This window comes from Colletes gigas, unplaced genomic scaffold (genome assembly GCF_013123115.1).
Source record: "Colletes gigas isolate AHSC1104 unplaced genomic scaffold, ASM1312311v1 Colletes_gigas_Sc00020, whole genome shotgun sequence".
In the NCBI taxonomy this organism is placed as follows: Eukaryota; Metazoa; Arthropoda; class Insecta; order Hymenoptera; family Colletidae; genus Colletes; species Colletes gigas.
In genome coordinates this window covers 2,332,508-2,354,530 of record NW_025106649.1, presented here as the reverse complement: position 1 = coordinate 2,354,530, position 22,023 = coordinate 2,332,508, and the positions used below count along the sequence as shown (strand labels likewise).

At 34.8% G+C, this 22,023-nt stretch overlaps 2 protein-coding genes across 2 annotated transcripts; both read right to left on the bottom strand.

The window, feature by feature from the left end:
• Positions 1–725: 725 nt before the first annotated feature.
• LOC122400792 (inositol polyphosphate 5-phosphatase K-like) lies at positions 726–5,351 on the bottom strand. Its single transcript, XM_043402454.1, has 9 exons — positions 4,977–5,351; positions 4,637–4,753; positions 4,495–4,572; positions 4,240–4,387; positions 3,993–4,168; positions 3,346–3,573; positions 3,124–3,277; positions 2,851–3,040; positions 726–1,921 (listed from the first exon to the last, which is right to left on the bottom strand). The coding sequence occupies exons 1-9, from the start codon at positions 5,000–5,002 to the stop codon at positions 1,743–1,745; spliced, it is 1,296 nt and encodes a 431-aa protein (XP_043258389.1). The 5' UTR covers positions 5,003–5,351; the 3' UTR covers positions 726–1,742.
• A 2,068-nt stretch (positions 5,352–7,419) lies between these two features.
• Positions 7,420–22,023, bottom strand: LOC122400790. Its single transcript, XM_043402453.1, has 6 exons — positions 21,655–22,023; positions 17,850–18,083; positions 15,871–16,028; positions 14,428–14,828; positions 13,552–13,629; positions 7,420–7,988 (listed from the first exon to the last, which is right to left on the bottom strand). Exons 1-6 carry the CDS (start codon positions 22,021–22,023, stop codon positions 7,846–7,848), a joined length of 1,383 nt encoding a protein of 460 aa, XP_043258388.1. The 3' UTR covers positions 7,420–7,845.

Genomic DNA, 22,023 nt, shown 5'->3' with positions numbered 1-22,023 from the left:
ACATAAAAACATCTGCAACTCGTTTAACAACGTGCAAGTTGTAATGTTTGTATACCGATTGCGTAATGAAAAACAGGATAGGCTGTATTATGATCTTACATTGAGCATTTACATTCGTTGATTCTTGCAGATAATGTTCAAACATTTTTTCACAATTTCTAGATATAGAATCGTCTTTGCGACTACATGACACATCGATAGTTAAAAGCACTTACTATTACTTGTTTCATTGTTCATTCATAATTTACATAAATTCGTATTTTAACGAGTCGTGTATAAAGTAACTTACCAGAAATCGTATTTTCTCTAAAATACGACGTTACCACAGTATTATGGCTAAAGCGTGAATGTTATATTGTTTATAAATATTTTAAAAACTAAATGTATTATTTCTATATCTTACTAAACTTCATGTTCTAGTAGATTAACATTCATTTTAAAGCTATAGGTTTGTACACTAATATTGTATAGCAGCCATATGTTATAATAATTCCGTATTATTTATTTATATTAATAATAAATTATTTCACAATTATAGAAAAAGATACTGTACCCCAATTTTTGTAAATGTAGCACCACAGAAAGAGTGTATGTTATTTATTGTAAAGCTCCTAAGTTATTTGCCTAAATTTAACTTGTCAAATAAATGTTTTCTTATAAATATTTAACTGTTTTCTTTTTTATTGTAATTCCTCGACATGGGATAAAATAATCTGTCTAACACGTAAAAAATATTATTTTTTATTTGCATACCCTTTTATACCACAATATATATTTGTTCAATTTTCTTGCGTTTTTATTTGCGCTATACAAATAAAATAATCGCAGATTTGTACAATCAAACCGCCGCAACTATCTGTCAATCCAATTGGAAGGTTTTTAAACCAACAGTCAATTTTTATCTACGAATGCCCTCATACGCAAGGTGCATAAAATCGTGTTAACACTATCTAATAAACTCTCTCTAAAAAAAAAAAAAGGAAAAACTTAATCACTAGCGTCTTTGGGCAATAGCCCGACAAGAAAAACCAGGTACTAAATGTAACTTTCAAACACTCATAAAGAAACCGATCGTTAGATAACATTTGTGTATGAGTTTGTTTGTTCTATTTCATTAAAATTTTACTGTATTCTTCAGTAGATATTGTATTGTCAGAATTCAGGAATGTTGTCAGTTTTATAAAAACCCATATATATGAAGAAGTTTGTTCGTTCGTATATTAGAAAAAATAAATAAATTAAAACATTCATTTTAATATGTCAATAGTTTAAAGAAACGAACTATTTTAGAAAATGTACGTCATTTACTGAAAGATACAGTAGCAACTGTAATTCTTACTTTAACTGAAGTTACAATTCTAAAAAGTCTTAATGCGTAATTTGCATAATTCACTTTGTCCAATCGTGGTAACTTGTCATACTGTAAAATAGCATCGCACTTAATCTCTTTATGGTCCTCTGATGTATGATATATTGTATATAAGTACATAAATATGTACTATTTTACTTCCCCTAGTGCGTTGTAATTATTTTGAACATTAAAATCGTTCAATACACTTTTTAAAAAATATAAAAGTAAACCCTACTGTAAGCGTGAATAATAATTTAGAGCAACTCGACAGAAGTGTATCAACCCACGTGAATTTCACAACTAAACACGCACATATCGCAAGTATATTCGGCCTATCAGTAACATAATAAACAATCTATTGCGTTTATACTATAGAGTTAAATTGTATTTATCAAGTAGGTCTGTGATGACCTGGAAATGGTGGACTAACGCCTAGAATTCCAATCAGATTCTCTTGTCGTTGAGCAACATAGACCAAGCGATATATTCCTGGTGAACGAAGAGCCGGGCCGCTGAAGTAAATTCGTTCCGTGATCGCGTTAGGCTCGAAAGAAGTTGGAAACGTTTGGCCTAAGATATAACATTTGTTATCCAAAAGACATAGAAAATTAATGAAAAATTTTTATTATATACTGATACGACTCTGGGAGGAAAATGAACAGGTCATGAAAAATAAACACAAATTGAGGGATGAGGTGTATAGATGTTGAGCACGACCAAACCAGAGCAGAAAGAGAGAGGTACAACAGAAACTGCTGGAAGTAGCAGAAACAGAACGAAAAATGGGAAAGTTGAAGTTGGCTATCAGAGATTAAGAATAGAGGGTAAATAGAGTGATTTGAAAAACCAAGGGGAAAGGGGGAACTACCTGACGGAGGACCTCAGTGTTTTTGTAAAACGGAACGAGCTGATAGGAATTGCAAATAAGAAGCTGGAATTCTGGAATTATGTAGATAATTTCGATATTTTAAATATAATAAGAAATACAAATATATTAGAATGGAGGTAGCCGTAGACTGATCGCTAGAGCGAGATGCGTCAATTTGGATGGAAAAGGAGGACAAAAGGTACATCTTATGTAACTATAACTTAATAGGCACACTGAGACACCTATTACAAGACTGCGATAAAATACACAGAAGCAATCTGAAAAAGGAGAATATAATGGAAAGAAGATGCATTATAAAAACAATGGATCCATGCGAGTCAGGATGGCTATCAGATCTCATTAGAGCAACTCGTGTGTAACCGTATAATACATCAGATATTAAGAGTCATTAGTTACAAGTTAGATTATTAAAGTATACGTTTATTGTAATAAGTGGTATGTGATTTGAATCCTGTCCCGATCAATTACTAAATAACAATCCATTAAAAACCTTTGCATCATTAAATCAATAGACAAACTGTTAAAAAAAGTGACTCGTTAAAATGATTAAGGCACATTTAAGGTGCAACTTGATAAACGTGTATGAAGTCTTATTAAAAAAAATTCTTACCTTGACTTACATACTCATAGACAATATATTCATCCAAGCTGGAAAATTCATTATGGAAGAGGCCTATCCAATCACCACTAGAGGGTCTAGCATCTCCCAATAATTTGTATGACACAGAATTTTCTTCGCCTATGAACCATTCTGATATGGGTTGGAACTCTATACCATGATCTTCTACTCCAGACCTAACCTATATACCGAATTATTAAATTTTCTTAACAAATAAACCATCGTCGATTTCAATTTTGTTGTATACCATAAAAAGTATCTTACAATGATATCAAATTCTCCTGTGACGGGTTTATGGTCTGATTGTATATAATTGGAATGACTTTTGTAATTACGCTGGATAGCACTAAGCTTAACATCATCATAAACATCTGCATTCACTTTGTACAAAATTCTATCAGTCCAAGAAGGTCTACGCCTGTTTAACAAATTTTTAATTAAAAAACTTGACAAAAAAATGTTATAAAAATAAAAAATTTATCATACTTGAGATCAAATTCCTGCGAAGCAAATTCGTATTTGTAAGTTGGAGGAAATGTAATAGCACTTTCATCTAACTCGGCAAAAGCATCGCCATTTTGCATCACCATTTTCAACTGATCTTTCTCCAACAAGCATTTTAGTTCATTCTTTTTAACCAATACATCGATATCTGTAGCGGTTAGATTCTCTCCGTTCAGTCGAAAATTTAAGTCCCCAATCCAAAATACATAGCTGTTTAAAAAATTATTTTTAGAATATACATACGAGTTATTGAATGCAATTTGGTCGGACTGTATCGTCAAAACTGCTCAAATGATAAAAATAAGTATAAGGTTAAATTAAATAGTTTAAAATACTCATTTTTTTTTTATAAAAGTAAGACATCACTGTTACACATTTGTGTGCATAAAACTGCAAAGTGCAGATGTTAATATTCGCCGGTTCAGGTTCGCGAAGCGAATATTATCGAGGATAGTAGTGAAAAGGAAGAGTGAAATAATGAAAAATGTTCAACAATGTTCTGTTTTCACAACAGATTCTAAAATTGTTCAATTTTGCATTCAACATTTCTTACACGTGAGAAACAGTTTTGATGATGCAGTCTGTTTTATATCCATGCGACACCTTATACAGGATAAATTAATACATACTCATGGTATAATATTTTCGAAGTATCTGCACAAGTAAAGCTATGATTCGTGAGTATCGTATTGTAATCCGTAATTCTATCTGTCAGTAAATGATCGTGAGGTGTTAAGTGCGTGTTTACAATACACATACTGACACCGTATATATTTAATCTTATGCTAACTGCTCCTTTGTTACCCTAAAAAAAAAAAACAAGTTTCTTATTAGAGAATTTATACGAAACATCATACATTTAAAATATTCTCTTACCCACATGCCTTTGAACCCTGTTCTTGTATACTGAGCTTCGATCAATCTTAAGTGCTGAATGTGTTTTCGCAAGCAAAAACCATTTAAAACAAGTCCTTGTAAACGCTGTGAACGTATTTTTACATAGTCATATTTCTTCAATATTTCCCTATAAGGGAATTACGGTAATTATAATATCTTCAAAAATGAAATCATCAATTCTTATATGTAATAGGATTTATTGCTATAATGCTTTAAACTGTTTAATACACCCACCTAAAAGATTTAGTCCATGGATCTTCAAAGAACATTTCTAATACCATATTCTGTGGCTGGGCTTTCACTTCCTGTAATCTAATGTAATTTATAAGCTTGATTGCTTTTTCCATAATTATAAGTTGCTATATTTTATAAATACCCGATAAAATAGAAATCTGGCAATGTTCTTGACGAAGTACTGTGAGTGAGATCAACAAGTTGGTGTAAATTTTGCTCCGGATGTTTAGTTGCCACATTCCATGTGACGAAATAGATCCTAAAACACACAATAAATATTTACCAATGAGACAATGTACTATAAACTATGAAACATAATTAATAAATAAAATTAAAACTAACATTAAATAGAAACATACTTTTCGCTTGTCATTAAAATTTTAATTTATCATTACTAAAACGAAAGTTCATACGAAATTACTCAAAAATATTAATTAAAAGAGACATATGGTATAAGAAAAAAATGCGATATTTTCGCTTACCTGAGATGTTCCAATTTGTCCGCCATTTCTAATGCACTGTCGTGTTTCTAGTAAAACGATTTCACCAAAAATTTACGCGTCTATATTAGTATTTGAGGTCAGTTTATACTACGGTGACTGTGCAGAATGTTTGCAAATACATTTTTTAGGTTAAGAGATATTATTTATAATGCCAACGCGTGGCTGGATGATTTGATGGTTGTAAACTTTCATTGAAGGATTATTTGTGAACGATCGACTAGACGTTTTACAGAAACTACAAGATTTTTCGTTTTACCGTGCATTAGAGCAGCCATTCAAAGAACCATATTATACACAGCTGATGAGAAATTCTATCTTCCCCACCATCTAATTTCGCCACGTGACGTCAAAGAAGCAACCTGTCGTTTGCTGTCAAACCATTATATGTGTACATATCTACTAATGCAGACGAGGTACTTAAGTATACATGTAGTACTACGCAAATGTGTAATCATTTATTGATAGCGAAGTATAAGTACGACTAAAAGCCTTAATCTATTTCTTACGCAGTTTCATGTACTAAGAGATGGGTAAAATAATATTATAATAAGTAAATAAATATTTCACTTTAAATCGTACATATACCTTTACAAATAAAATATTTTGGTTGTTGGAAAAATTCTTTAAAGTAGTGCTTTATCCGAAGGTTACTGAAAAATATTTGTGTCTTAAAATATGATTAGACATACGATTTAAAAAACGATCAAAATGCTATTCGATTTGGATTTAGGGAAGAAGCTATACACTTGAAGGGTACAAATAAACTTTCATTTTTTCATTGAATTTTATCGAAAACATAATTGTACTTCTGAAGTAAACATTCTGGAGGCATAGTTGTAGTTTTAATGAATTAGAATGTTCTTATAAACCATTGCTTTTTATTTTGATTTATTTAGGCAAAAATAGGCTATGCAAATAAATATCTTGCCCTGAAACTATCAAATATACGGGAGTTGTTCATACGAGCGTAGGTACGTTTTCGCGTGGCAGTGTCTTGCACCTGTAAGTAATTCGATTTGGAGAGCTAAAAAAACGTTAACTTGATCCAAACGGGCTGTACCGTTTGTTCAATTTGCAAAAATACGAGTTACGTGCAGACTCTTTCAATTTTGCACACTGGGGTGAAGAGCGAAGAACCAGTTTAGTTGCTCCCGTAGGAGCTAAAGCAGGCTTCCGGAATAGGGAATAAGCCGCCGGGTTAGGTCTGGGTTAGGTCTCCACGAACACGAAGTGCACCGAATAGGTACTTTCGTGTTCCCACGTAACCCACTATTGGAACGTCTATTCATGGTCCTTATATACAAACCATTGACCAAGCAATAACTAGCGAGAAATGTTATACCTTCATGGCCCTCTAGCGAGAATTATGAAAACGAACAGCTTAGAAACGCGTTTACATACTAGAAGTCGAAATGTTACTGATCAAAATATTCAATCAAATCGTTCAAAATGAATACTTACAGACATATCATAAAAGCTAACGAATTCAATAGGAATATCCAAATGACTTCGCCGATGACTATACTCAGCTATTTTTGTTTAAATGCGAACTCTCGTTTTGGTTAGAATGATCGATGCACAGTCGATTGATTTTTATGTCTTGCTAGACAGTCTTTACGAGGCAAATTCTTCTAAAACCTCTTTTGTTTATGGCTTGTTCGAACAGCGATTTAAACACAATCGTTTGTCACCAAAAATATGTATTAATGGAGAGTCAATATTATTTAGCGTGTAATTAATAATCGTATCACTCTTATCTGGGAAATACCATTATTAATTACGATAGCCTTACAATTAGCGTTAACCACAGTAAAAATTAAATTATATATACACTATATGTATATGTACTGTGTTGCACGTTCCAGAACTGAATACACCTTATTCGAGAAATTGCTTGGATGATATCGGTTATCAGGTTATCACTAATTCATTGACAGATAAAAGTAAGATCGAGGATGTACAATAAAAGTGAATTGAAAATTTCAACATTACTTCTGTCCAGCGCAGAAATCATTTCTCTCTATTTTCGTTCCCAATAAAAATAAATTTTGTTTGTTTTTTATTACAATAGATCATAAGTGTCGTCTGATGGCGGACTCCCCCCTCCCTCTCCCCATTTACAACTAGGGAAAATCAGAATAATTTGAGACAGGGGCAAGCAGATAAAGAGAAATTTTTATTAAGAAGGTTCTTGATCGATTTTTGAACATTATTTTAATTGTCGTATCAATTACTATTTAAATTAAATTAATTATCGTAACCATTATTGTAGCTGACTCAAAGACGTATTTTCTCTCATTGAACCGTTCTGTAATTTCAATCATTTATAAGATACTTGTTTGAATAGAATTTACGTATCAACGTGCCCCGGTTTTGTGTAAAAGATGGAAAGAAAAATAAGGATTATAAAAAATGTCGTAGCTTTATTATAATTTTTCCGCGAAATTCGTTTTCAATTGCTATCGTTTGATTTGTTATCGAAATAATCGAGCGTCGCTTCTACAAAGAAACGCTAACATCTCTAGCGACAGCGGCTTTTTTTATTATTTACAATAACAAGACAAACAAACGGAAATGGTCCGTTGTTTCGTGGCTATCTAATCTAAGAATGTACCGTGCTGCCACGAGAAGAAGGCACAGCGTGTTTACATCCCTGCTCTTGCTGCAGTCCGGTGATTGGCTGTCACCGATCTTCGTCACAGTTTTCGACCAATACCTGTGAGCCAGCGGACTGCAACTGGAATGGGGATGTACACATGCTGTGCCTTCTTCTCGTGGAAGAATGGTAGGAATGGAGTTCTCTTATCGAATTCGCGAACATTCGCGCGACAGAGTTTCCGGGACATTATCAGTACATCATCCCCGGATGAGCTGCTCGTTGAAAAAATACATTCGGGTTCGCCGACAGTGTTGTGTATAAGTTTCCTGCGTCTTCTGGCCTTAAGTACATGCCGGGCGGCAAAACGAATGTCTCCATCGGCCCGTGAACATCTGCGACATTCAAATATTTCAATTTTAATTACATTCGCCAAAGAACTTAATACTAGTAGTGTTACCGATATTATTAATATTGTTTTTTCCATTCCTATCGTTAATAGTTACAGCTAGTCAGTGACGACACAACAGGAGGGAGGACCCCACCATTCACCAAAAAAATCTATTATCTAAATTTTAATTGATTCTAGCAATTTCTTAAATCATTGACAAATCATCAAGTATTAATAATAAGTGTTTATAAAATTATTCTTACATATATCTGCTGATTAGCTTCACACTTTTTATAATGTGGTACTTTTCTGATCGCAAAAGTGGCATTCGATCAATTTCACTTTGATTTAACTACTTTCCTCGACCCGTTTCTGAACACTGTTTCTAGTCTAATTATAGTATTGATACTATCGCGATAGAGTTATTTACGTTTAATACTGTGTCTATTTCGATTGCTGTCTACGAAGAATATAAAAAGTAAAACCATTTCGAGCTAGCATTTATTTTAGGTATGTTTAGTTACTGTTTACGTTTGCTTTTGCCAACTTCACTGTTACATGCTCTGCATAATCGATTCACTTCCAACGTATTCGTTTATAATCATTGAGTATCGAAATGTTTTATTTCAGAATTTATATTTACTATTTATAAAAATCGTGTGATATTCAAACAAATTTTAATACGCATCAAATATTCTTTTTTTAATATTTTAAAAATAAAATGCTAGATAATGGATTGAGAAGATACACAATCTGAGATATAGTATACCAAACGAACGGGAACGTCCGAAAATGGACGACGACGAACGAACGTGAAAACAAAGCACGAACGCGGGAAAAAGAAAAACATCAGATCGAACGACAAGAAGAAAGCGTGAATACGTATAAGAATCGTGTGCATTATATATTTCGGTTAATAAAATTTGTGCATGTGTAATTAATAGCCATTCTGTTCCTCAAATTACAATAATATATTATAAAAACTATTGAAGAGAGCGTAGAACAAAATATATATGCATTCTTCTATTTTATAGGTTACGGTAAACTGTGCTTTGTCATTTTGTCCTGACACTATACATTGCATCCACGTATGTTTGAGTGAAACTAGAAATGATTCTGACACAAACTATAATATATCCACCTTTTCACTATTGACAAATTTCATTTTGTTCTTTCCCACAACGATTTACGATACTTTCAGTAAATCGTGGAAACAGTTTCATACATGTAGAAAGTTGTAACAATCTACTGTGTTGAGAGAAATTATCTGGCAAACGTTGTTCTTTATTTCTGGATGTTACTAGCCTGTACTCATTTTACTACATCAGATCAGAGACGCAAAATTCAGCAAAATTTAATTCGAATAATAAATAAGCTACAAAAAATGTTTATCTGTCCGTGATAAAATTCATTTTATAATTGACAATTTCCTTTTTTAATTTTCCTAAACGCCGTGTTAATTAGATTTAAGAGATTATCTTGTCTTTTCTCATTAAAATAAAATTAACTTTCCTATATTTACCCATTTTGAAACTTACTATTGAGGCCCTTAGATTTAAAATCTAAATGAAAATTGTTATTTGGCCCTATCGAAACTTGTTATTAACTTAATGATAAAAGTACTGTGAATTCCCTTATTTTATCGATCAAGCAATGGAGTATGATTTTTTCAACGAATAAACATTCGTATCGTTTTTTAATTGAAATATATGTAAATTATTATTCATTTATTGCAAAAAAAATCGTAATTGTGCCCGTTAAGTTAATTAGATAATTTATTATTCTCATTTATTAAACACAATGGTTTTTATAAATATTGAAGAAAATCTGCGATTATTCTGACTCGAATACTGTATATAATTATTTAAAACTATACTTTACTTATCGAGTAGTATGCAGATGTATCATTAGTTTCTCAGTGCCCTGGGGTATTTGTAATATTTGAAAGTTTTGTAAATAAATTTTGATAAAAACATTTGTAACATACCAAGATAAAAGTCCCATTAACAAACGGCACAATTACTCTGCAAATCTAACCGCGATACGAAGTGGGTCACACCTGTCACACTTTTCACAACCTTATAATTATTCGAAAGTTTCTTGAAACGGACGAGTAATTTTATTATCTTTGAAATCGAATCGCTAGGAAGAGGTAATAGAAACAGGATGAAATGGACCAATAGCTTCTAGTAAGAGGAAGTTTATTCTTGTGACTAATGAGAAACTTAATGAAATCATTAGACTATACAGGGTGTTCGGTCACCCATGAAAAAATTTTAATGGGGGATTCTAGAGGCCAAAATAAGACGAAAATCAAGAATACCAATTTGTTGATGGAGGCTTCGTTAAAACGTTATTAACAATTAAATTCAAAAATTTCAAATCGTTCTGGAAATATTATTTTCGGTTACAGGGGTCAATTACAATCATTTTTGGTGAATACACATACCTCCGAAATCCTATCCACTTTCGAGAAAAAAAAACGGGTAGGTGATGAAATTTTTCGGCGAAAAAAAAATTTGTCAAATCGATCTAAAAAAATTATTTTCGATTGCGGGGGGTCAATTAGAATCATTTTTGTTCATTATACATATCCCCGAAATCCTACGCACTTTTTAGACAAAATTCGAGAAGGTGTGAAATTTTTCGACGGAAAAAAAATTTCAAATCGTTCTAAAAAAATTATTTTCGGTTGCAGGGGTCAATTACAATCATTTTTGGTGAATATACATACCCCCTAAATCTTGCGCATTTTGGAGAAAAAAATTCAGTACGGGCGGAACTTTAAACGTTAATAACTTTTTAACGAAGGCTCAGTCAAGAAATTGATATTCTTGATTTTCCTCTTATTTTGGCCTGTAGAATCTCCCATTAAAATTTTTTCCCAGGGTTGGTTGAACACCCTGTATAATGTATACAACCATAATCTTTATGTTATTATTACTATGCGTTATCTTAATAAAGAAATATGGAGGGAAGCGGAGAACTGATAACAAAAGCTACACGTTGAAAAATGCATTCAGTATTTTTATACTATAAGCAGACGGAAATTCCGGAAGAACCGGATTTTTAAAAAACAAGTAGAAAAAAAATGTTATTCCAGATTTTTTATTTCCTTTTTGCATAAAGAATCGCCCACTTCCTGGTTGTACCACAATTACCGAGGTACCAGCATAAAATTTAAATAAAAATGCTGTTGAACCAAGATCTCGATGGAACTTTTAATAATAAGGAAACATCTGATTTGTAAAGTTGATCGTGTAGCCATAAAGTGACGCGGTTGGAAATTATGATTACTACAACCGGTGTCATAAACGAGCGGATGGTTTATGCCTAGCAGGCTGGCGACCTTTGCCTCGCAATTTGTAGTATATTCCACGCCCTACTCGTAATAATGGGCATTACGTTAAGGAGATGTATTACGAAGTATAGTTACTTGTTACATTCTGCATTTAAAAATTCCCAATTATAATTCTTTTTTTTTTTACATAGTACAGTGTCCAAACTGATACCAAGATTGCCAATTTTGACAAGGTAATCTTTATTCAAAGATTTCGACTAGTTAATTTAAAATAAATACAGGTAGAATAATATACAAATTGGTTTTTGTTTTTTTTTTATAATCATTTCGAATTTTAATCTTCATAACTATTTTTATTTTTAATCGCATCTAACCTTCGTAACACGTCTGTTAATAGCCCCTATGAGATTTAAATGGATATTTTGCCTTTATGATGCAACCATTTTTTTTTTTTGAGTTAGGTTATAGCCACAGTGTATTTAATAATTTTCTGGTTTTATTAATTTCATATAAGTAGTACAGCACAAGAACGTTCTCGAAAACTGTATATTGATTCTAGCTTGGAATATTTAAACTATTAATTGGAGAACGTTGAACAAATTCAGAGAGCATCTAATAATATTAGTAAATAAACCTAAAAAAGTTCACGTTCGTAGTTTCTACACTTTTCGTTAAAAAAATTCTGAAAATTCAAGAGTTCAATATCTTTGAAACTATTATTTTTTGGATAAATGTTTATGATGACCTTTCCTTTTTTTTTAAGCGTACTATAAATCCTTACACTTTCTTTGTACAGTTTATTTACACCTTGACAGAAAAACATACAGTGACATTTACGACCAAAGAATAATCTATCTACAGTAGTAATAAAATTGAGTAGAGGATCTTTGTCTATAACGACATCAATAAAATGGGAAACTACTGAACGTAAAGTTGTAAAATTTTACCGTTATCTTGCAATTGAAAAGGAACAGGATTCGATAAAGGCTTTACTTGTAATTTCGAATACTGTTTCAATAATTCATTTAAATGTTCAAAATTCCATGCAAAAGTTGTTATATTTCACATTCGATTCTGCATAATTATTTGATTATTAAACTATGCAAACTTTTGCAGAAATGGAGTTATTTCGTATACTAATTTACCCTTTTTCGTATTTATTTAACAGTTACTCGTGTAAATGTTTTATTAAAATAAATTAATAATAGATTTTGCCTGTCTTCAAAATAAACTATATGTAACTAATATAATATGTTCATTTTGTATATATTTACATAATCATTGTTGCCTATATTAATTGTTGCAGAACTGAGTTAAAAATGTATACTTGTTTATAGATTCATTTAGATTCACTGCAGAATCGTAAAGTAAATTAAAATATTCATAATTATTGATTGAAAATAAATCGTTGCAAAGTAGAGAATGTACGATGATTATGTTCGTTACGAAAGATAAAATTGCGTATCTGTTCTCGTAAAAAAGTTCGATCATTCACCGACAAGAGGACACCGATTAACTAGCGTCGTCTGATCTAACGGGATCCATTTCCCCTTCCAGTTTAATTCTCGGAGAAGCGCTTGACCTCCGCCTCGAAACTTTCTCCCTCTCCACCTTTCCAGCACGAGGTTTTTCCTCCCTTTCGTTCGTTCCTCGAGGTGAAGGTCGCTAGAGGCGACGCCGTAACGGAGGAAAAGCTTGGTAGGAGAATATACCGAGTAAACGAACCCAGGAATTTCCTGGACGACTTTACGAAGCGTGTTATTTTTATCTCTAGTTCGACGCTATAGTCGAGCACAAGAAACCATCTGAAAAAGTTTCCACGGTCGGGAACCCCCACTCTCCTACCCCTTTTATTCCAAATTCTTACTAATTCTCAACAATAATATTCGTCAATATAAAGACCTTAAAATTGCATTATTTTTCTACTCAAAGTTTCTCGCATTAGTAAAAAACTGAGCCATTCTTTTACCTCTTTTATTTCAAACTTTCTCTAATATCTATTACTATAAAAAGCTTGAAATTGAATTATGTATTTTGTTCCTTTGAGCTTTTTTTAATTTGTTAATTCTTGCAAAATTTTATTTTTCCATACAAAATGCCGATCGATCGAGTAAATCTAAACCCGTGGAATGCTTCGTGGAATTTTTGTCATAGGTTTGGTAAAAGCTAAATCTTGCGTGTCTATAAATACTTGAGCGTCCACGTTAAGTTAGTGTAATCGATAATACCGGTATTTAATAACTAGCTAATTTCTGAAAAGCCTTACCGTCGGAATATATGGGGCTTCCACCGTGCCTGCAGGCAGTACATCCAGGTATAGCGGATGAGACTAATGCCACACGATCTATAATTCAAAGCACATCGATACGATACAGTTAACACAATGTTAAAAATAGTAATATTTTCTTACATTATACGCCCGTTGCATAAACATGTTTTACGGCATTATGTTTATGAAATATTAATTACGTGGGTTCATTTACGTGCAACTTTAGCGGCAACGTCATTATACGCGATATATACAACACCATTTACGTAAGAAACATCTCAATTAAGTCTCCTTACTTTTCGGTATTTCGCTGTGGCGTACGTGGCACATTCGCTCCGGTAATTAGTATGTACAGTAATTAAACAATAAAAATCGATACTTTATTTTCATGCTCAGTTTTTACGAAGGAAGTGCACATAACGTTAATAGAGTACCGAACGAGCGAAACGGGACGAGAATCACGGATACTAAAGAGAAATATAATCCTAGAAGGCGCTTGAGAACACATCTGAGACTACTTGTTCGACAAAAAGAAAAGAAAACCATGAAATCACCGTTGCGTGTATTTGAGGTTTAGGTCTTGAAAAACATTTTTTGTTGACATTAATCGTTTTAGTGTTGCAGGCACAAGCTTTTGCGATGAACGCCTTTGGGCGTACTTAACAGACGTGACTGGAAAATTTCCGCACGCGGGATCTGTTGAACTTTGAATCTTATAATTTTTCGTTTTAACGCTATTATACGATACAAATTGTAAGTACAGAGATTATTAGGACTTGTTTCAAAGAATATTTGCCCGTGTGAAAGTGAATATGATCTTGCTTAGATATTCTACTTTGAGATGCAATATAAATAAATGCAATATGAATATACCAGCACTGTGATAATGCAGCTTTCTCTTCAAAGAAGCCTCGGCTGGTTTAAAGTGGAAGAAGGATGGCGAGTAACCGCTGCCAGGAAGCGAGCTGAGAGCATCGTCTCGATCACGAATCACCGTATCAGGAGCTTCTCGGCCAAGGGCAGCCAACTGCCGACCCTTAGGCAGGAACATCGTCAGGAACACGAGGAGGGAAGTGGTCAATAAACCATAAGCTAACCAGGCCTCTCTGTCGCTCTCCGAGGAAGCTGCCACTGAACCGATCGCGCTCGATATCCAAATCGACAGCGACAAACCAACAGCAAGGCCGATAAACGCTGCTTCACGGTTGTTGTCTCTAACACCGCGTGCTCGAACTGCTAAACAAGCTACTGCGACCAGCAGCGCGCCAGGATACCTGAAACCGAACAATTGAGTACTCAATCTCTTTAAAAATATCAGAAGCGGGTACAATTTTAATAAATCCAGCTGTTTGGGCTTCGGTGAGACCGCGTTTTTAGTCAAGGCCAGCATGGGCAACAGTTAGAATTTCGTTGATAGAACAAAGTGTCATAAACTTGGTCGGCGAAGGCAGTCTCGTGTGGTTGCAACCCCAGCGGTTGCCATATCCATCTTGGACGCCAAGCTACATTGGCATCGTTGCACCTCCGCCATGGAAACTCTTGGTGGAAGAGGGTGCAAAAGGCCAACGCCTTGGAAAAGCGGCAGAACGCCGTCACTTCGTTTTTGGTTTTCAAACACTTGGGTTTTAGCATAGAACCAAATCACTTCCTCTAGCATTTTGAACACTTCGTCTTTAGCACAGACACTAGCTTAGACTCGGTCACGTGTATTGTTTCGTTGAGTTTTAATAAATATAGAAAACCAATTCGTCTAGTTAGTCCCTTGAAGAAGGGTGATCCTTCGAGCTTAGTTTTAGTCGGTACACCACGTGTAATCTTTCAATATCCGAACGAGCCCGTCTCAACCATTAAACACCAGCAATGGATATTGGTAAACGCAACTTTTTTCGTAAATTAAGCACTCAAGGTATTCAAATTCATGTAAGAGTCGAGACAAGCGATCATATACGGGATCGAAGAGAACAGTTAACTTTTATTTCTTATAACACGTCTTTAAACAAATATTTGTGGAGTCCTGTTGATGAGATGGAAAAGGAAAGGAGAGCCAGGAGAATGGGTAGCTGGTCGAAAAGCGTATACATATGTACAAACGGAAGGTTGGTTGGAAGGTTGAAACAAATTCATTATGTTTATCGTCATTACGTAATACTGGAAACGGTTTTTAAACGCGAAGTAGCTTTTTGATGTTCCAAATCTAAGTGTTTTAAAGAATCTGTGAATTGTCTGTTGATAAAGACAGGATACTTATTCAGAGTAATGCTTCTCTAGAACTGAGAAAATTAGTGTCGGTGGAAGGTTTACATTTCAAAAGTTTACCCGAGGGAAGCCACTATCTGCCCAAGTGGAGTTTTGCAGCATGGGGCTGAAGAGATTTGTCCCGTGGTTTGTGCCTGGACCACGGCAGGCGGTTCGCCGTAAAACCATTGTCCAATGATGACTACCTGCACCAATACCGCGAATCCCAATACTAACGCCTGCAACGAGAAAAATAAAACGGTCAATCTCATATATCATTATCCTTATACAAAAATTGAGAATCAAACGAAATTAAACATTCCCCCTATATTAGAACAACTCGATTCCAGATAAAAAATCTAGAGTAAAAATACCGAATTTAATTTACATTTCCAATATGGTAGCTCGTAATATCTTAAGAAGCAATGAAAATCAGAATTATTTAGATGGAAAATAAATCAAGGGTAAGTATTCAAATAAATTTTACTAAATTCTGGAAAGTATACTCATTCGTATCTATAAATTTGTAATAGCATTTGCTAAACGTTTGGCTACAGCACCGATCCGCAACAATCGTTACAACACGATCTTCTTAAGTACGAATGGAACGGAACGTTAGTTTCGCTCGATCGACGATAGGGTGTAATTAATATTACGACGTTCTTAATTCATGATATCCTCTTAACGCTTGTCCGCCGTACAACAATTTATCTACGAGCGAGTAATTACTTAGGGTAGGCATAATAATCATTGAACGTACGTCAACATAATCAGAAAATATTATACAGCCGGAAGAGGCCCGGGTTGTATTTTTCTAACAACCTATTTTATAAACTGGTTTTCCACTCTTATCGTTGCTTCCTTTGATGCGCGCGATCACGCCTACCGATGATGAGCAACGAAACAAAACACGTTGAATCCGTTACGCGGGGCAGAAAACATATCGGAAATATTAATGTTATTCGACGTAGGACGGGACTTACTTTACGACCGCGACAGCTGCACTTACTGCTATTACTAGCGGGCGTTACTACTGCGTTACTTTTCATTCAGTTCCCGTCCCGCGCGTACAAATAGATCGGGATCGACATCCGGATCTCCGGCGCAACGAAATAAGAAAAATCCCGTGTATCCTCCGCGGAGAGTCGTTCCACGAGTTTCTACCGTCCGTTTTCTAAAGTCGCATTCACAACGGGACGAGAGAGGAACTTTCAATTTGGTTTCGATCCCTATTTTGGGAAAATACGAACAAAAAAGATCCCAACATTAATGACCTTCATATATGTGATCAAGGTCATAGTACTAAATTGTTTATTGAAAAATTGTACAAAATAGAATACACTGTAAATAATGAAAAGGTTTAAGAGAAATAAATATATAAATAATAATATAAAATAAAACATTATTATACAGGGTGTTCAAAAAGTTTCGGACCAAACTTGCACTACGTGTTACTGGCGTCAAATAGACGAAAAAAGTTCGTATAACTTTATGTCCGAAAATGCTTCATTGAAAAGATATTTATGATTTATTGTGGCAGTCGTAAGAAATGTTCAATCGAGAATGTATTCGAAATGCATTTATTCCAATACAGATGAAATATTTGAAAGAGTTCGACAATAACTAAATCGACGAATGGACGCCTATACTATCCAATAACTTATCTTACACGTGTCACAGTAAATCATAAAAACCTTTAAAAACTTATACAAACTTTTTTCATCTATTTGACATCAGCAATACGCGGTTTAAGTTTGGTTTCATACTTATCGAACACCCTGTATATTAAATGTAATTTTATTTACATGGTGCTTGGACTCGTTCGAACCGGAAGAATCCCAGAAACGCGTCGGTATAGTTTTTAAAACGGTAAGATGAAAAGTACGGGAATTAAAAATGTTCCTTATTGCATGATTTCTCGCGATTAATGTTTTCTGCTGGGCTCGGTTTCGCTGAGCTCGCGACGCGAAATCCGAGTGGATGACCGTGGAAAATTAACCGTGCGGATTTTTAGCGAAAGTTTAGCGTGCATTGGGTTAATAAAATATATTCAAACTCACTTGATACGGTGCTGGTAGATAGATGCCGCTATTTAAAGAAAGTAAGAAGACGCACTTAACCAGAAGTGCCGCAAATACGAGTGCTGCGGGTAAACCGACTAGTCGAAATGCTGCGCAGGATAGAGGATTTTGACTTAGGGACGCGGCTGCTGAGAGTCCTGCCAGGAGGAAGAGGCCTAAAAGAAGAGCTTGTCCCAGAAACAAATGTCGTCTGTTCGGTGCTGTTACTCTTGCCTGAAAAATATTATCAAATACGTTTCTCGTTAGCTGTATATTCACCCAAATATTTCTTTCGTTAACCGCCATCTTTGTTCACTGCTAAGCAAACGTAGACCGAGTTTGACGAACAGAAATCTGAATAAAGAAACAAGTAGAAAAGACAGAATAAATAAAGAATAGAAATGAGTTTGTAAATTGTATCGAGTATGCGTGCGATAGAGTCGAATTAGACAGTAGAAGCAGAAACAGCGAGTAATGGACGGACGTGTCAGCCAAATCGTAATAGAGTTCGATTTGGATATAGATGGAAGTAAAAATGGCGAGCAATATGCAGACAGGACATAGCTTATGAGTTGCAACTATTGTAGTTGATTCTGTATTGATATTTAATAAAGACAGAGTTTCGTTTAAGACTTTCTGCGAGCCCCATTAAAAGGATGTGCGTGATGTTCGGATACAAGTTCACAAGTATGCTCTAATTTTTCCCCCTTCGGCGAGGAAAACCTAAATATGGCGATCAGAAAGTACCTCTTTGTACGTTTCAAGGCTGACTCTTAATCACGTTTCTCTGTTTTTGTCGTATTAATTTCCGACAGGGCAGAAACATACCTATAACGAGGCTTATCGCGTGCCAAATTAGCTGTATCGTAGTTCGTTGCGTGCCTTGATTCGATTATAAACAAGGCACGGTAATTATATAGATTAATTTCGCTAATTGTAATGTCTGAAAATATACCGCGATAAGAATAACGAATAACGTTTCATTCGTGACGTCGTGAATGATTTTATGAGTTTGTTCGAATAATGTGGCGGACGAATATATTATGATCGCTTATCTATATGATGTATAAATCATTCATTATGCAAGCGATATGTAGCACACGCGTAGTGTGTTTGTGTAATAAGTAATATATAATATAATTAAATAATATATAATTATTAACTATACATAATATAATTAAAAGATAACTTAGACGATTTGAATTTGTTAATTTTTAGTTGCACCCCTGTTATTAAAACAGGATGGTATATTTTTTTAGGCATCTGCAATTTATAAAAAGTTATGAAGAAAATGTATGAAGTTAACGGTCATAACTATGAAACGTGAAAATTGAAATCCTATCGTAAGATATTACGATGTAAATATTATAATATCGTGGTACTTTGGGTCTAATAGAACCGTGCTTTATCAAAATTTTAGTTGTCGAAAGAATTATATATTTGACTCTCGTTTGCCATTTTCCTTTCTGGGTGCATCGTCGAGACTATCCTTGACTGCCAGATCAAACCTGTTAAATTTTGTTTTTAGATGATCGAAAACTCGTTGAAACGTATGAGTACTGTTTGGATTGTTTTTATTTATCCTCTCACAGTTGCGAATTAATTTTTTTCAGCTCGATTACGCGTTAATCGTTCTGTTCTAAACAGGAGCAGAAGGAAGTTGGCTCGTAGATGGCAACGTAACGGTAGCATTAAAGGTGGTATAAATATCGAGTTTGGTATCGGAAACTTTCTTGGCGGCTCCTGTTCAATGGAGTGTATCGGTCCGAGCAGACGACACGGAAAGGAGAAATAGGCAATCGACATGCAAACTAGGCCTAGGTCTCGGCGAAATTGCGAACGTGCTGGTTATTGGAGCTTGTCGCGAACGAAAACAATTACCATGGATTCTCGTAGAAGCTGGCCACGTGTAGTCCAGGAGAGAACGAGATACAGATTCTTTTGCAAGCTCTATTAACTCCTAGCTTCCTCAAATCTCCATTACAGGACGATTATACGACCACGGAAATCTGTCTCGTATCATTGAACGCGACAGAATCGTACAACACGATCTGCTTTTTTCCAACACGTGTCAAAGAAATCTACTTCGCGCTCGACTTCCGGCGATCAAGTAGCTGATTTATAAATTAAATTTTATAACAGCCATTCTATTTAAATTTCAAAGTAATTTCGCTCGTAATTTATCGCACCGTTGCTACACGCATTGGCGAAAACTGGTTTATATCCTTCGAGGGAACATTCGTGTAGTTATTATGCTTTTCTGAACTATTCTTTAAAGGCAACATTATAATGTACTCCTGTAATTGCGGGACTCGAAAATGTAGAGCTTACGATCATTTTCGTTACTTATTTCTGTCACTGGATTAAACGAAACAAACTATTTTCTGTTGACCAAATTACGATTTACAGAAAAAAGAAATAATATATCCCTATTTTGTTTGATGAAATATATGTACAGTAAAATTACGATTACACCGCAAATTCGGGACTGGACCAATGCCGGATAATTGGATTATACCTACATATGAAGTGATAACAACGAGGAATTGGACCATTTTTATGGAGTTTTTCTCATTTTACGGGAAACAGCTTTTATAATATTCTTGAAATTTCTAAATATTCTTCACCAAACTACGCGTTGTTTGCATTTACAAACATTAAAATCCTTAAATCCAATCAGAAGTTACGATTTTTTTAAACATACGTATGACAGTTCGGGGAAACATTTCTGGCCATACATTATATTTGCGGTAAGGAATTTTTTTCTTGAATATGGTTAGGATTTTGGGGGTATGTCTATTCACCAAAAATGATTGTAATTGACCCCCGTTGCCAAAAATAATTTTTTCAGAACGATTTGAAATTTTTAATTTTGTCGAAAAATTTCACACCTTCTCGAATTTTTTTCTAGAAAATAGGTAGGATTTTTGGGGTATGTCTATTCACCAAAAATGCTTGTAATTGGCCCCTGTAACTAAATATAATTTTTGTAGTATGATTTGAAATTTTTTTATTTCGTCTAAAAATTTCAGTACATATTCGAATTTTTTTCTAGAAAATGGGTAGGATTTCGGGGGTATGACTATTGACTAAAAATGATTGTAATTGACCCCCGCAACCGAAAATAATTTTTCCAGAATGATTTAAAATTTTTTTTTCGTTGAGACAGTTTTTGGTCCTAGTGGTTGTCATTCACAAAACTGTGATGCTGTCGATACGTCAGTAAGTAGAGTTTCTCGTACTGAGTGAGAACCAGTATCGCGTACACGCAGCTGTTCGCAGGTTGCCGTCTTACAGGCGTAATTTAAAACATTAACATCTTTTTAACGAAGGCTCAGTCAAGAAATTGATATTCTTAATTTTCGTCTTATTTTGGCCTCTAGAATCTCCCATTAAACTTTTGCCGTATAGATACCGAACACCCTATATAGGTTTAGAATAGAGACAATTTCATTCGGATAAAAATAAGATCAACGTACAGGAATTTATTAAAGTAATAACGAGGATCGTACGAATTGTTTTCTCTCCATTACTCGAAATCTTTTTATCTAGACAAGAATGTTTGATTCGCAACGTATAGTTATTAAAACACCTCTTTCGGTAATCCCGTAATTAACGTTAATCAATATAAATTTCGTAAAATGTCGGATGCATAAATTGGGTTGTAAAGTGTTAAGTGGTAGCAATTATGAACCGTTTCCCGAGAACGTTCCCCCGAGTTCTCTATGACTTCGTTCCTGCAGTCTGGACGTCGGGCGCGCGATGTGATCAGTTTGGAAAATGTTGTAAAGGTAAACGAACCGACCTTGAGCAGTACGAAAACCTCGAAGCCAGCCATGAGGAGCATCGTGGCCGCGCTAAGGGCCGCCAGAGGAAGAGCCCAGGGTCGTTGTCTGAGCAAGGACCTCGGGTACGGTTGAGTATCGGACTCGATCTCCTGGCTCTTTTTCCCAGGCATCCTGAACACCGAAACCGTCCTGTTCGGCGCCGGTACGCTGATGACACTCGCCACGCTGGCCAAACCATTCTTGTCCATCGCCACGTCGCTGGGCACCAGGAAGAATTCCGTCGACAGCTCGTAGTCCCTCGAGGCTTGGGCCCGTATCGCCGTAGTTCCGGTTGGACCGAGCCAGCTTGCCGTGGCCCACGACAGGATAATCGGACTCAGTCTCAT

Excerpts from the sequence above, each read along its gene's own strand:
- LOC122400792 (XM_043402454.1), bottom strand. The coding sequence starts at position 5,002 with ATGGCGGACAAATTGGAACATCTCAG. Across the intron at positions 3,278-3,345 it reads TCGCAGGAATTTGATCTCAA|GCGTAGACCTTCTTGGACTG; the intron begins GTATGATAAATT and ends TTTGTTAAACAG. Across the intron at positions 3,041-3,123 it reads CAGGAGAATTTGATATCATT|GTTAGGTCTGGAGTAGAAGA; the intron begins GTAAGATACTTT and ends TTCGGTATATAG.
- LOC122400790 (XM_043402453.1), bottom strand. The coding sequence starts at position 22,023 with ATGAGACTGAGTCCGATTATCCTGTCGTGGGCCACGGCAAGCTGGCTC. Across the intron at positions 18,084-21,654 it reads AGGTTTTCGTACTGCTCAAG|GCAAGAGTAACAGCACCGAA; the intron begins GTCGGTTCGTTT and ends AATATTTTTCAG. Across the intron at positions 13,630-14,427 it reads GCTGCATTATCACAGTGCTG|ATCGTGTGGCATTAGTCTCA; the intron begins GTATATTCATAT and ends TTTGAATTATAG.